Raw genomic sequence first — 15357 nt, forward strand, 5'->3', positions numbered from 1 at the left:
AGTTCCAGTCATCATCTCTCTTAGCTGAGCTTGTCATCTTTCATGAAACTAAATAACTGAGTATTTTAAGGTAAACAACAATGGGTGATTTCATTCTAGGTGGAAGCTCTCCAGGGTTACCGTGTGATTGATATAGCCTGTGGCAGTGGAGATGCACAGACACTGTGCCTCACTGATGATGATATAGTCTGGTCTTGGGGTGATGGAGATTATGGAAAACTTGGGAGAGGAGGCAGTGATGGCTGTAAAGTACCAATGAAGGTATTTCTGTCTAATTTTTTTGGTCACTTTAGAAGTTATGATGTTGGTGGAGAATGCTGAAGACAGATTTGTCAATATGTGCAAACTTTAATCCATCCTGGAACATCAGGATTCTTCTGGTGGTTGTTAAGAGTGAACTTTGTAGGCTATAGTAACAGGACTTTAAGCTTAGTGCTGACTGTTCAAGTTGCACTTGAAGGTTTTTCTTTGGAAAACATTGCTGGTGTAAATAATACTGCTAATTTTAATTTAGGTTCCAGTCAAAACATTAGGTTTTGCCAAGAAATTTTCATGTTTCCTTGTGTTAATAAATTTGCAACAGTCATAAGGTCAGTCCAGAAAGGGGTATCAATTCATTGCAAAGTAATCTTACTTTATATTAAACCCTTTCTGTGAATGCATGGTTGACTTGGAATTTCTTCACATGTTATGGATGAAATCCACATAGCCATTAAATTTGAGTTCCAGCATTTGTTATGAAGGCGAATGTTGCTTGTGTTTGAGAAATGTGTCTGTCACTGTGAATACCTATGCACAATGGATTTTAGCTCCTAAATCAAGAATCACACTTAATTATTTGGATACAGATAACCCCATTCTGTTTCCAGATGTTTCCAGCATGGTGTAACATAATGTAAAAATACCTTGTTTATGTTTCATCAGTCAGTCCCGTAGGTAAAGCAGCATAAGGTCCTACACAGAATAAATAGGAAGTGTCTGCTGGAGATAGAAATATTTTCATTATGTCAGCAGATTCACACCCATGTCTTACAAGCTAAGGATGATTGAGTGTTAGTAGACAAAGCCTTATCATTTCTACTGTGGGCAATTGCAGAGTAACTGTGGGCAAAACATTCTAGAGGTGATCTTCAAGAGTTTGTGAAATTTGAGGGTTTTTTTAGTATTTAAGCAGTAAATGGTAGAAAGATGGAAGGAGTGGAATTCTTCTAAATCATCTGCATAAACATTTTAATTTGTAAATATATATAGACATACAGTAGCTTGTTATATTTTACTTAAGACAGTTGAGTCTACAGTTTCCTTAATTAACTCATTTAATTTTCATTTGATATTATTTTTCTAGATTGATTCCCTTACAGGTCTTGGAGTGGTTAAAGTAGAATGTGGATCACAATTTTCTGTGGCCCTTACCAAATCTGGAGCTGTGTATACATGGTGAGTGTTCTGTATTCATTATTTTGACAGTGTTAGATGTCACCTTGTCTGTAACAGATACCAGTGTTACACTTCCTTCACTGTTTTGATCTTCTCTTTCAAAAATTTGGGTTCTCAAGTCTTGATTAGTAATAAGATCTCCCACTCTGGGGAACATTTTCTAGTGCCATGAATGAAAAATTCAAGTATTTTTTCTTGGAAACGTAAGCACTGGGTTGTCATTCCAGACACTGACCACTGCAAGAATTTCCAAGGAGGTCAGTTGGATAAGCATGTAGTGTCATGCAGGGCAGAAAGTGATAACATAAATGACATTCTCATGTATTATCAAAACTGTGTCTAGCTTGTGGCTGTAGTCTGAGAATTTGATTTTAGAAATTATTGTTTTAATCTTCCTTACACCATTCCAAATTTTGTAGTTTAAACTGCTGGACTGAAATGTTTAAAAAGACTTAGCAAAATACCTTCCCTCAGCTACCTTGTTTGTATAACATTTAGGTATCCTTAAACTGTATGAAGTTCTGGTCTCTGAGATCAGAAAATACACTGTTTTTGCAGATAAATGCTTCTAATACTTGATTCCTTTAAGAGTTAAAAATAAAGACCACCCTCTGGAAAAATAATAAAAGGAACTACCCAGATTAAGTAGGAACATTGTATTGGAGCTGTAAGAATCTGTACTGAGTCAGCAGCCTCACATCTGTACAAAGTGGAGATGATTCATGTTGAATGTTTGGAGAATATTTTGGTATTGGACTTAATAAGTACATCTACAGGTCAAATGTCAGACGTAGCCTGTCATTACTTTTTTTTCACAGTTAAAACTCAGTTTTTAAATGTTTACTTCTCTCTGCAGGGGCAAGGGAGATTACCATCGCTTAGGCCATGGATCTGATGACCATGTTAGAAGACCACGACAAGTGCAGGGACTGCAAGGAAAGAAAGTCATTGCAATTGCTACGGGGTCTTTGCACTGTGTTTGCTGCACTGAAGATGGTAAAATAATCAAATAATTTACTTAGTTCTTTACACTGAATTTGAAAAAATTGAAACTTTATCTTTTAGTCAACTGTTGGTAGGTTGTCCTTGCTAAAAATGCTGGTTCTGTGTGCACGGACATATTTTGTATTTGCAGATGTTGGGTATTTCTCGAGCAGCAAGCATGACATTAAAGTGATCACATAAAACTAATGAAAAACTAATTAATAAATTAATGAAAATTAAAGAGTTCAAGTTGCATAACCACTGATCAAAGAAAAATATAGAGTTCTAAAGGTGATTACAGAATGGTCAAGCAGTAGCATTGAATGGATTTGGCCTTTTATTTTATTTTTTTTCAGGGTCTTGTGAGTTTGTTGAAGTGTTTAACTTACTAAATGAAGCACTGCACAAGCAATATTGCTTCTTGCAATATTGCAGGTTGACGTAGTGAATGTTCTTTGTAGCAGATTCACTCCCACAATTAACAACTCTGCACAATAACTGAGTGTTTTATAGGTGCTAGTGAAATATCCAAGCCAAAAATGAATGTGAGCAATGAATATGGCTGCAGAAAATAAATGCTCAGGAATGAGGTTGTTTCTTTTAAAGTATTTCCCAATTATCTCACAACAGCAAGCACCTATTTTAGTATCTTGCCTAGTAATGGAGCTTATTATAGGATTTTTGTCTTACAAAAAATATTAAAGCTTTTTAATTTTTTTTCTTATTGGCTTTGCTTTTGCTATGAAACTGTCAAATACAGGCTGTTCCTGATGTTCTGTTCCAGAGTATGGTGCTCTGCCATCTCCTCCTATTCTGGGGCTTAACCTTTCAGTTATATAAATTATGAGGAAAGAAATGCATCTTAAGCAGCTGCTCTGTAGAGACTGTGGACCTGACTGTGTCAATCAAGATTTATCTGCACTAGAGAGTGGATTTCAGGATGGCCATCAGTCACAGAAATCTTGTTTACAGCCCAAGGCCTTATCTGGTTAAATAATTGATAAAAGGTTGTATATTAGCCTTGGGATAATAAATTATTTTTATTGGTTTAGGGGAAGTGTATACATGGGGAGATAATGATGAAGGGCAGCTTGGAGATGGAACAACTAATGCCATCCAAAGACCACGCCTGGTTGCAGCACTTCAGGGTAAAAAGATCAACAGAGTAGCCTGTGGCTCAGCACATACTTTGGCTTGGTCAACCAGTAAACCTGCTAATGCTGGCAAGCTGCCTACACAGGTAATGTTTTTGGCTTATTGAATTCAGATTTTAAACATACTTAGTGTTCTTATTGCTGACCTTTCAGTAGATGTATTTCCTTTCCAAATCCTTGTATAAGCTCAGCGTGCTTTAGTGTGACTTCAAGTTTGAGCCAGTTACTTTGTTTTACTTCTGTATTTCCAAAGGATTCTATTTTTCTGAGCTGAAAAAGCCTCTTCATTCAGTTTTTAATCCAAACATGGAACAGTAACTCAGTTTGAAAATGGTCAGGAATTTAGTTCTGCCTTGCAGCTATGAAAATGTTAGGCCTTCCAAGGGAGTTCTTTGTTGCTTGCTTTATATTGAGAAGACTTGTTTTTTGAATATTCTGCATTTCAGCTATGCCTGGAAGTACTGATGACAGGATGTAAAATGTATTTGTGTATGGATAAATTTTAAGATATGGAACAGAATTTGTATTCTAGCCATCATTTAATACTTGGTTCAGTTTAGATGGATACTGTTAGTATCTTTTATAAACAACTGAACTCCATGTGTGAAGTTTTGACAGTGTGAATAAGCAAATATCTGAATTTCTAATACAAGTTTATCTACAAATCTAAAGATTGTTGTTCTATTGAATACAATAAAGTGTATAATAATTATAATTTACATTTGGATATCATTACCTTATCATAGGTTCCTATGGAGTACAATCATCTGCAGGAAATTCCCATCATTTCATTAAGAAACAGGCTTCTGCTCCTGCATCACATTTCAGAACTCTTCTGTCCTTGCATTCCAATGTTTGATCTTGAAGGAAGACTTGATGAGACTGGTCAAGGCCCCTCAGTTGGGTTTGACACATTACGGGGAATACTGATATCACAGGGAAAGGTATTTTATCAATCTCTTTCTAAGGGAGAGATTTGTAACCATAACAGAGAAGTGCTGTTTAAACTGTTTCTGAAGAAAAAAGAGCTGTATATCTCAATTTGTTCTGTAAGTTGTGTATCAGATATTTGCAATCTGATGATACAAACGTCTTTCTTTGTGTTCTTTCTACAGTGTTTTTCCCAGTTCTTCATCATAGTGCATTTGTGTGTTGATCTTGAAAATAACTTTATGCTGTAAATCTTCAGTTTGTAGTATAGCTGAATTCTTCTAGAGTATTAAGTGGGTGATATCCTAGAAAAAATGTAAGATAGCAGACAATGATCAATTCATACCTGTTTGTATTTCAGTTATCAAGTTCAGGGGATATACTAGTCAATCCAAAACTCTGTGCAGATACAAACTTGTCTTAGACTGAGCTAAAAGGGAAAATAGAATACCTATGAGTTCAGTCTCAAGTGGTAGTAAAAGGGGATTTTAGTAGTCAAGTCAGTAATGAGAAAACGTAGATAACTGTAATGCTTTAAAGCTGCAGCACTTATTCAAAACTTCAGATATGACAAGCCATAAAAACATGGTTTGCCTTCAGTATAATCATCAGGTTTGGGTCTGTATTTTCTCACTGTCACAGTAATTTGTCTAACTGAAAAAAAAAATATTATACAAACAGAATCTGCTGGGAGATGTCTTTGAAAAGAGAATTGATTAAGTTTCCCCCTGCAGTGCTGTTCTGTGTCCTTAAATAAGACACGTGGCTTGTAACTGGACAACTTAGTATCTGTTGTCTCAGGGTCTCTTTCTCTAGACTCCAGTGAAATTGTGTAGTAGAACAACCAAGCTGTGTACATACTTCACAGACCAAGGGAAGTCATCAAAACCTAAACTAGAAAGGAAATCCTTGCTGTTCCATTTATGAGACTTTTATTTGTTAATGCTCTTAAATTCTGAGTCCTTACATACATAATGTTATATATGAGAATGTGTGTGCAGGGGGCACATTCAACCTGATTTCCTTGAGTCTGCAGAACAGCTTCAGAAATGCTTCAGACATAAGATAAAATGGGTTATCAGGCATAAATACACCAGAAACATTCACGAGGCATCAGAGGTTGTGATGCCATCTTCATATCTAGGCATTTAAATCAAGCTTTCCTTCAGAGATTCTAAAGACTTCAAAATCTTCTTAATTTTGCTTAAAATTGACTACAAAATTATATCCAAATATTTAGTGTGGGAACCTTGGATACTTGAATTTGCTTTTTAAAAATATATATTTGTTGTTTATTTATTGCTTTCCATAGCAAGATGATCTCATCTTTGGCTTTATTGATTGTGTTAATTATCGGCTTCATTCTCTGTGTTAATTATCCTCTATATACTTATATTTTTCTGGTATAAAATAATTTATACTTGTACTCAGCAATACATTGGTTGCTTAGTAATTGTATCTGGGTGCATTGCAACCTTTCAAGCCATGGTTTTAGGTGATACAGATGGGATTCTTTACTTTTTTAGTATCCTACTGTTTTAGACATGAAACAGATTAGCACAAATAACACGATCATTGACTTGCATCTTGCACCTTCATATTCTGCTGCTTTTTTATTTCCTGGGTTGAACTACATGTTAATCTGCAAAATATGTGCAGGGTTCTTACTTGATTTCAGTTTTGCTATTATCTGTTTGGTTTTATTTTTTTTTTTAGGAGGCAGCTTTCAGAAAAGTTGTGCAAGCTACTATGGTGAGAGACCGTCAGCATGGGCCAGTTGTGGAGCTCAACAGGATACAGGTATCTCCAGCTGAAGTTCTGATTCACTCTCTGTAGGTTTAGCCCACAGTGCTGTGTTGGTCAAAGCCCTTTCTTTGTTTCAGCTGTTTGGTATCTGAATGCTAAAGAGCTGAATTTTTATCAGAGAATCGAGCAATAAAGAAATGACTGCAGTTTTAGGGCTGCTTCTGTTCTTTTCAGGATATTTTTATCCATACTGCAGTTATTTGGGGAGAGGGTGACACTTGTTGAAATGTTGAGTGAATGATTTAGACTCTTAGGGAGCAAAGTATGTCCTGCTTGATAAAGGACTGCCTTTTCAGAACTCATTACATTAAATCGTTTAAGAGAGTAGTGACTCTGATGCTTTTCTTACCTTTCCAAATGCTCAGCTGAATGAAGGGTAAAAAATGAGAAAAAAAATGGAGGGTAAGGAAAAAAGGCAAGGGAAGAAAGCTGTTGAGTATAATTAAAATTCAGGATGATAAACTCTTGTCCTTTGGTGGTCATCACATGTAGTCATATTGATTGCAAAAGTCTTTGATACAAAAAGGCTTTTTTCTTTATCATTGATGTTAGAAAATGTAATGTTGTGCCTTAGGCCAGATATGCCTTTTTTCCATAGATACTTCTGTAACACAGAATAGTAAAACACTGTTTTCATTTAAATGGACTGCAGCCTTATCTTAGAGTCTGCGTGCATTTCTTTCCTGTTGTGGTGGGAAAGAAATGCAGTTTTCTTTTTTTTTTTTCCCTTAATATGCAAACCCATTACCATTTGTGAGGTTAGACTGGAGAAAATGTGAAAATTTAAACTTGTTTTTTTCTGTTAGTGAACAGAAATGCATCCTGTTTTGACTGAACCCTGTTTCTACTACTTTACAATTTTCTGTGGATATGTTAAATTTCTTCTGCTAATGTTCTGTGACTGTGTTTTCTAGTTTATTAGAATCTTAGAATTGCTAAGTCTTTACTTATTGAGTCCAACTGTATGATTTGGGAAGCTGAAGAGAGTACCAGAGATGTTTTAAATTACTTTGTAAGTGTGTGAATTCAGAAAGTCCAAGAAATATTGCTGGTATTTTAAGCAGGAAACTAGTAATGAATAGGTTTTGGGATAGTTTCCTAGTATCCTCCTTCATTAATTGAGACAGGCTTTCCCTTATATTTCAGTTTATTATTTAAATCTGTCTTGAACCCTAGAAAAGCATTGGCAGCTTCCCTCCTTCATAACTTCTAGGTGAAATAAAATATTGCTGTAACTAACTTTGTCAGTTTAGCCAAGTGAAGACTAAAAAAGGTCATGTTCATAATGTGCCCTGATTACACAGTACCAAATATGGCTTACAATTTCTTGAGTTAGCTTTTGCTCAGAATGAAAATGTGGATTCTGAAACTGTTTGATCCTTTAATTGAAGGTTCAAGGCTGCTTTATGTAGTCTCAAAAAAGCTAAATGTCAGTGTTAAATCTTCCTTGCAGTTGTAAGTTAAAGTGCAGCTGGGCTTTAAGGACCCCTTGGCTTTCAGAAGACTCTTCTTGCAGTTTATAGATTATATGGTGCAGTCAGTTCACTTCATCTTCCTTGATGTAAAAAAACAGATGAGTTTTTAATTTAAACTTGTTTTCAAGGTATTGATTTATCTTTTACAATACTTCCCCAGCATCCTTTGCTGTTAGTGGTTTCTTTGGAAGTAGCAGAACTGAACATAAGAGCAGTGTAAACCCAAGCAAAGCAACACTCCTTTCTCCTGGGGTCCAGTGTTACAGGGACCAGATTCCTTTAGGGTGGATGACATTCACCTTACATACTTCTTGGCCCTGGGTCTTTTCTGTTGGAGCCTTGTAATGGTGGGACATGGTGGTTTTCTGTAGTTTTTCTGCTCAGGGTATGTGAGAAACAATGTGGTGGCTGTACTGTAACTCAACTGTGTGTTACCCTGGTGTTTCTATGGCATAAAATGGAGTGTAGATATTTTATGCTTTGAGCTGTAGCAAGCTTGGATGCACAGAAGCAGTATGGGATGCTGTTGGAGGACTGCATAGGGCAGAAGAAACCAAATTTCATGCAGGTTTATCCATACTACATTTTGGGAATAGTCATGAAGTAAAATGTTTCAAAACAGCGCCTGGGCCCTGTTCTGGAAAGGTGTAATATAAATGGTCAAAAACTAAGCCAGAAGTGAACTAACAGTTAAATGAGTAGAGAGGGTTACAGTGCTCAGGTTTGCTTACAGACCCTCTTACTTGCAGATCAGATTTTCTAGTGTTTAAGTTGTGGTGTAATTCATGCAGTGTCAAGTGGGCAGTGTGTTTTGACCTCTAAGCAGATACTTTCATAATGCTGTGTTAAAACACATCTTTGCACAGCAGTGGAAAGGAATTTTTTCCTTCTCAAAAGGATGCAGATTTCAGTTATTAAGGAGAATGTTTACTTGCATGAATGTAATATGGCAAAGAATCTCCTGGTTTAATGTTCTTTACTCTGAAGGAAGGAATGTGATATGTATGGATATATTAAGTACCACTTTTAGTTTCTTCCTCCTTACAAGGACTTCTTATGCAATGTGGATTATAGGAGTCTCACTAACAGGATAAGTAAAAATGGTCTGATCTTAAAGTAGGCTCAGCATATGAATGAATTAATGATTTGTTCTTTTTGAGTGTCATTTCAAATTAAATAACATCCCTCCTTCCTGGTTATTGTCTTCTCCCTTATCAAATGTACTTTTAAAAAACATGCATTTTATGACAGCCTTCATTTTCCTACACTGATCAGGCTAAGGTTTTTTTTGTCTGCTTGTGTAGACTAGTCTTTTCTCTACTCTTCATGTTTTTATAATCTTACTTATTCTGTAGCATTTAAGTTTGAGCATAGAAAACTGAAACTCAGGGTACAAGTGAGAGCTATGTGCTTTTAGAATTATTACAATGATACTTGTGTACCTCTTCTGGTGATTTTGTGACATCTTTGAATTGTGTTTCCTTCACAGATCTGTCTTAACATATATTCCTCTTTCTCAGCTGGTTCCAACTCAAAAGCTGTCATCTTTTTGTAAACCTTTTTTGTTAGTGTCTGAGTGCATGGCTTTGTGTACTAGATTTCTCCCAGCTTTTGGGAGAGAATTCTTCTGGGTTGAAGAGAGTCTCATAGGATGACAAGTATATTTCAAGGTGCTTAAGACTAATAAAAAGTTTCTCAATTTTAAACTTTTTAGGCATACAAATTTTGCAGAAATCCATTAAATTAAACCTAGCTTGTGTTGGTAGAGAGCATCTTACATATGAGGAGGATCTGGTTTCTCTAAAACCTGAAAGAAATCTGATGGTTGTTTCTTCCAGAGCCATCAGAAATACACAGCATGAGAACAACTGGATTTTGAGATGCACTGCAGCTTGTAGTGTGACTAAATATAGTGGGATAAGTTTGAGCTATTTCTGAATGAATGGTCTCACAGATACTGATGGTCTGTGTGCATGTAGGAGTCCATTTGCAGTCAGGACAGGTTGAGAAGATAAATTGAAGAACAGCATGCAGTGAAAAAAAAAACCCTTGTATTTCTTCAGCTCTCTGTTCACTTTCCATTTCTTTCCTCTCTATACTGGTGAAATACCTTTTCTATTCTTACCCTCTTTGTGTGCATTTCTTGCAGCCAAATCCATGGGAATTTACTTTCATGCCAATCTTAGGGATCTCTATAAAATATTAAAATACACTTTTTCTGTAGGTGCCTAAGAAAACATTATTTGTGTATCTATATACAGATGTATTGTGGTAGTATTTACTCTCTTTTAGAGGCTCCTAGTAAGTATCATAGATGCACATTTAGTCATTACTGTTAATGAATATAATAACACATTCAGTTTTCTGGCCAACAACACAGACTCTAATCTGTCTCATGTGTGAAAAACTTACCCAGATTTGTCAGTTGAATCTATGAGTGGAGATAGGATGAATTAACTAAATGGACTGAAATCAGAAAAACCTAATTAGCCAAGTCATGAGCTGTTTCTTTAGAAACAAGAGATGTCTTTATCATCAGACTTCATCTTTGCTATCCCTCTGTCTTTTTTCCATTTTCCTTTAAAGCTGAACAGATATAGTGCTGATTAATGACAGATGAACAAAGAACGCGTGGAAATTAAAGATAAGGTGTTGGTGGCTGGGGGAGCTGAAAATTCCTAGTTTATCTGCACAGTGATGCCAGTTGAAATATGTCTTACAGTGACTTTTATAATGTGCTTACTCAATAGGTAAAACGTTCCAGGAGTAAAGGAGGGCTGGCTGGACCTGATGGTACAAAGTCAGTCTTTGGACAGATGTGTGCTAAAATGAGCTCCTTTAGCCCTGATAGCCTTCTGCTTCCTCATCGTGTTTGGAAAGTCAAGTTTGTTGGTAAGAAGATTCTCAGCATTCCACCCCTTCCTACTTTGCAGTTAACTTTACCGTTTTCTTGGGATTTACTCTTCGGGAGAACCTGATGGAAGGAAGAAAGAGAACCAGAAAAAACAGTTTATGTGTGTGGGCAGAGGAAGGTGCTTAAAATGCTGGGAAGTAAAAAACCTTTCAAAATAATTTTATAAAACCCCTCAAGATTAATGGAAGTGTGTCTGTAATTCTCTTCAGGTTCTTGGGCAGCTCTTCCGCTTACAACAAACGTTCTGCAAAACATAAACTGAATTTTTCAGCTGTCTGAATTGGCAAATAATCCTGGCTAGCTATTTTTACTGGTTAGGGTATTTCTTACAACTCACCCATCACTCTGAGCTTTTTAATAAAAAATATTTTAGATTGAAGAGCCATTCTGTCTATTGTGTAAGGGCTAAATAAAACATAACTACTTTAAAATGCCACTCATGAAAAAGCAATACTATTCCTTTTCTATTTCTGTTGTATTTTATTGTGATTAGCATATGGCACAAAATATTTTCTACACTTTGTTAAAATAGTATTTTTGGCATTGTGGTATGTCATATAATCTAAATGATACGTTTTGCAGTGAACTGGAAACATCCAAATGCAGAGCCAGACTTCTGGGTTTTGATGTGAAGGGATACAACAGTGTAGCTTTTAGTAAGCTTTTGTTTATACAATTATCCCCAGAGAGGAAACAGAGTTGATTTCAATACTTCAGTTATTTTTGAAAGAATATTTAATTTTGAGCCTTTTTTCTTCTCCAAGGTGAATCTGTGGATGATTGTGGTGGAGGTTATAGTGAATCAATAGCAGAAATGTGTGAAGAACTTCAGAATGGGCTGACCCCTCTGTTAATTGTGACGCCAAATGGAAGAGATGAATCTGGAGCAAACAGAGATTGTTTCCTATTAAATCCTGCTGCCAAGTCACTCCTGCACATGAACATGTTTCGCTTTCTTGGTAATTTCTTAGCAACTTTGTGGCATTCTGTGTGCTTTATGTGTAGTCAGAATATTGGGAATCTGACAAAAGCAATGGACTATGTTTAAACTTACAGGTGTACTTCTGGGCATTGCTATCCGGACTGGCAGCCCTCTGAGCCTCAACCTGGCTGAGCCAGTGTGGAAACAGCTTGCAGGAATGAACCTAACAATTGCTGATCTCAGTGAGGTGAGAAGGAAGTTCCTGGGTAGGATATAACTTAGAGAAGACATGCAGACTCTGGCATGAATTTCTCAAGTGATTGGTTTCCGTGGTTTTTATGTCCTTGTATTTTGACTGGCCTTTTATATTTTGAGCCACTATACATGGATGATTTGTACTGTCTATTAAAACTGTAAATTTAAGTTGTTCAAGAGTAGTTAAATAATCTATTTGAATTCTAGAGCATTCTCAAATCTTCCTGTGGGTTTGACCAGACAGTCTTTGTGGTTCAATTCCTACTTCCCAGTAGACCTTTCTGTGGCTGTTACTGTCTGTTGTACCCAGGTGCAATACCTGATTTGAGGGCACAGGCCTGCACTGTTTCGAAGTAAAAGAAAGTGAGTTCAATCTGTTACTAGTTTGTGCTCACACACTGAATTTCAGAAGCTTTCAATTTCTGTTTACTGAGCTCAGTAAATGTGGAATAAGAGTTAGGTCTTTATGAAGAAAAGTTCCTTCTCAAATACTCTCATGCAGAAATGTACTTCCTATAAAAGCATTGAGTCTTTTACTTGTCATTGAGGGGATTCCTTTTGTACCAAATCCAGTGCTGGTAGGGATATGATTATGCTTTTAAGCTTTAAATCCATTTCCTTATATGATACAGTTTCTTGGCAAATGCCCTCCAAAAAGATTGACATCTAGAATATGTGCACTCTCCCACATCCGGCATAATGAAGCTTTATGTAAAGTACTAGGCCATTTTATGGCTTTGAATTCAAGTTAGATGAATTGTGGTCAGACATTGGTCAGAGCTTTTGGTAGGTGACACATGATGCACTGCTTTTGGTATGCAAGAGACGCTGTTATATAGTGCTAGTAAACTGGCTTTAACTCGGATTTCTCCCTTTCAAAGGTTGATAAAGATTTTATTCCTGGGCTTATGTACATTCGAGACAACGAAGCTACTTCAGAAGAATTTGAAGCTATGAGCCTCCCATTCACTGTACCTAATGCAAGTGGTCAAGATATTCAGTTGAGTTCCAAGTACACTCATATTACACTGGATAACAGAGCAGAATATGTGAGACTGGCAATAAACTACAGGTTCGTTGAATAAATAATTAAAATTACTGATATGAATATGCATTTTATTTTAAAAAGTATATATATCAGCTTTTAAACAAAATGCTACTTTAGCCTGTTATATACAAGTATATTAATATTTTCATGTGATTACAGTGTTGATTTTCTGATTTCACTTATTGTATCCAAGGAGAAGAATCTTAAACTTAATTTTTTGGAAGCAAAATAAATGAGCAGGTGTGCCTCTAGATTTGTCCTGACTAAGCAGTTTTGGCAGCCAGTTTTAATGGTGGAGTAATGTCCCAGGCATCTAATTCTTCCTGTGGGCTAAAGTAATAGGCTTGATCAGTAAACTCTTTGTGGAGAGAGCTTAGATCTAGTACTGCTGCATTCATACCTTTTCATATCATCAACTGCAGTCAAGGGCAGGATCAGCTGAATTCTTACTCCGAGTTGGAATGTACAAACCAAAATGTTCATTCCTTGGGTAGGACACTGATGCACACCCCTGGGTGCCACAAGCTGAGCACCCCACAGAAATCAGTGGGAAATAACTGTTCAGTGTTTGAGAAGACTGGCCTTTGGTTGCTTACGTGGCCAGGTAGCTGATCTAGAGGTGAGCATCTCAGAAACAATCATAAGCATCTTGTCTCTGAAGCAGTGGGCCTAGTGCCTACTGAAATATGTAAATTTAGGTAATTTGGATAAGAAACTGGTTCAGGCTTGTTTTATTCAATCCACCGTATTCCTCTTCTTAAGAGAGTGCTTGAGCAAGATCGTATCATCGCAGTCTTATATACTTGCTTATTAGTTCATAGTTGCAGTGTCTGCTAGCAATTATGAATTACAGCCTTAGTTTTTCTTTTTTTTCCCCCACTGTAAGTGGTTATGAACCAATACTTAGACCAGTTTCTGACAGAAAAGAGAGGTTTCATTTGGAGCTGATATTCCTTTGAAGAAATGTCTTTGCTCTCTTGCCAGTTCTGGCTGTCCTCAGAGGACCCGAGCATTTCTAAAGCATTTTACAGTTAAAAGCCCTTGTGGAGAAACATTTAAAGGTTAAGGATCAAGTTTTTTAACTATATGAAGCCCTTGAGAGGGAAAACTAGCACCTGAATAGAATCCATGTTGAAAAGTGGATGCAAAAGACCAAACTTGTCCCGACATCTTTGTTTATTTTGATGATGACTTGCCTGAGGACAGCACTTGTAAGAGATGTCTCTGCTCTAGAGGGCTCTGTAAAACATCTCAGAAATTATTTGACAGGAAAAAAAATAAGCCAAACACAAATCACAAATCATGTGTGGCATCACAAGTAGCAAAATGTTACTTATCTGTGCCTGTTTTGAAATAAAAAAACCTACTGTCCCCTCAGACATCCTATTTTAGTTCAGACCCTTTTTTGTTTTTATACCATCACGTCTGTCTAGTACTGAGAATGTTTGAAGTTAGAGTTTCAAGATACAGCCACTCTTTTTCCAAGAGCATATTTTTCCAAATGGGATATTGTTTTGTTTTTGCCAAGCACAGCACATGAATAATACTGGAAATAAAATATCTAAAACATTGGGAGGTATTTCCTCCATACTGAGCTTGCTGTGCAATAGGAATTGGTGTAGTAAATCAAGTATCTTGTAAAGAGTGTTAAGGTTCTTTGGTACAAAGCTGGACATTTGAGGAGAATGGTTTAAGTTGCTTTGATAACACAGAAAAGTAATTGCCATAAATAATTGCTAGAAATGACAATCACAGAGACTCTGAAAATGTTTCTTTACAGGCTTCATGAATTTGATGAGCAAGTTGCAGCAGTTCGTGAGGGGATGGCCCGTGTTGTTCCAGTTCCTCTACTTTCACTCTTTACGGGATATGAACTGGAAACTATGGTATCAATTTCTGCTTTGTTACTTCTGTCAGATTAATTTGGAGTGAGATTATTCATTCATTTGCTTTACAACTACTAGTTTAATACAAACCTCACATTATATGCTCTTTAAAATGATTGCTGTGTGGTTGAAAACATCAGTTCCAGGGAAGACCAGAAAATGTTTAATTGCCCTCTTGGTGCTAGTAAAATTACTTTGACATAGTTGAGCAGTGACATAATAATTCATTATAATTATTTCAGGAAGAAACAAACAAGCAAAACCAAAAAAACCTCACATGCCAGTGATCTCATTCTAGTGATCTAGAAAGTAAATTGGAGATCCTTGTCCTAAATTCGGGAGTATGAAAAAAGTTCATTACTGTTGCCTGATGTGAAGATGTATATTTGGCATTTTTGTACAAGGAGACTATGCATGGCATCTCAAACATCTGAATGCTCAATTTGTCAGTGTAAAAGCTGATTAAATATTTTAAAGGAAGGGAGGGAACAAATCAGCTGTAATTGACTTGATCAGACTTGTGTAGCCTATCACTGCATTTTATTT

At 36.4% G+C, this 15357-nt stretch overlaps 1 protein-coding gene across 3 annotated transcripts in view; it reads left to right on the forward strand.

Moving 5' to 3' along the window:
• Window positions 1-15357, forward strand: part of HERC2 (HECT and RLD domain containing E3 ubiquitin protein ligase 2) — a 104044-nt gene that overhangs the window by 86833 nt on the left and 1854 nt on the right. For all 3 annotated transcript variants that reach the window (XM_059839441.1, XM_059839440.1, XM_059839442.1), the window contains exons 81-91: window positions 100-261; window positions 1346-1437; window positions 2294-2433; window positions 3474-3661; window positions 4322-4519; window positions 6222-6305; window positions 10537-10678; window positions 11465-11659; window positions 11757-11869; window positions 12759-12949; window positions 14706-14811. In XM_059839441.1, the coding sequence (XP_059695424.1) occupies window positions 100-261; window positions 1346-1437; window positions 2294-2433; window positions 3474-3661; window positions 4322-4519; window positions 6222-6305; window positions 10537-10678; window positions 11465-11659; window positions 11757-11869; window positions 12759-12949; window positions 14706-14811 (1611 nt within the window). The remainder of the gene's footprint in view (window positions 1-99; window positions 262-1345; window positions 1438-2293; window positions 2434-3473; window positions 3662-4321; window positions 4520-6221; window positions 6306-10536; window positions 10679-11464; window positions 11660-11756; window positions 11870-12758; window positions 12950-14705; window positions 14812-15357) is intronic.

This window comes from Haemorhous mexicanus, chromosome 2 (assembly GCF_027477595.1).
Source record: "Haemorhous mexicanus isolate bHaeMex1 chromosome 2, bHaeMex1.pri, whole genome shotgun sequence".
NCBI classification, from domain to species: Eukaryota; Metazoa; Chordata; class Aves; order Passeriformes; family Fringillidae; genus Haemorhous; species Haemorhous mexicanus.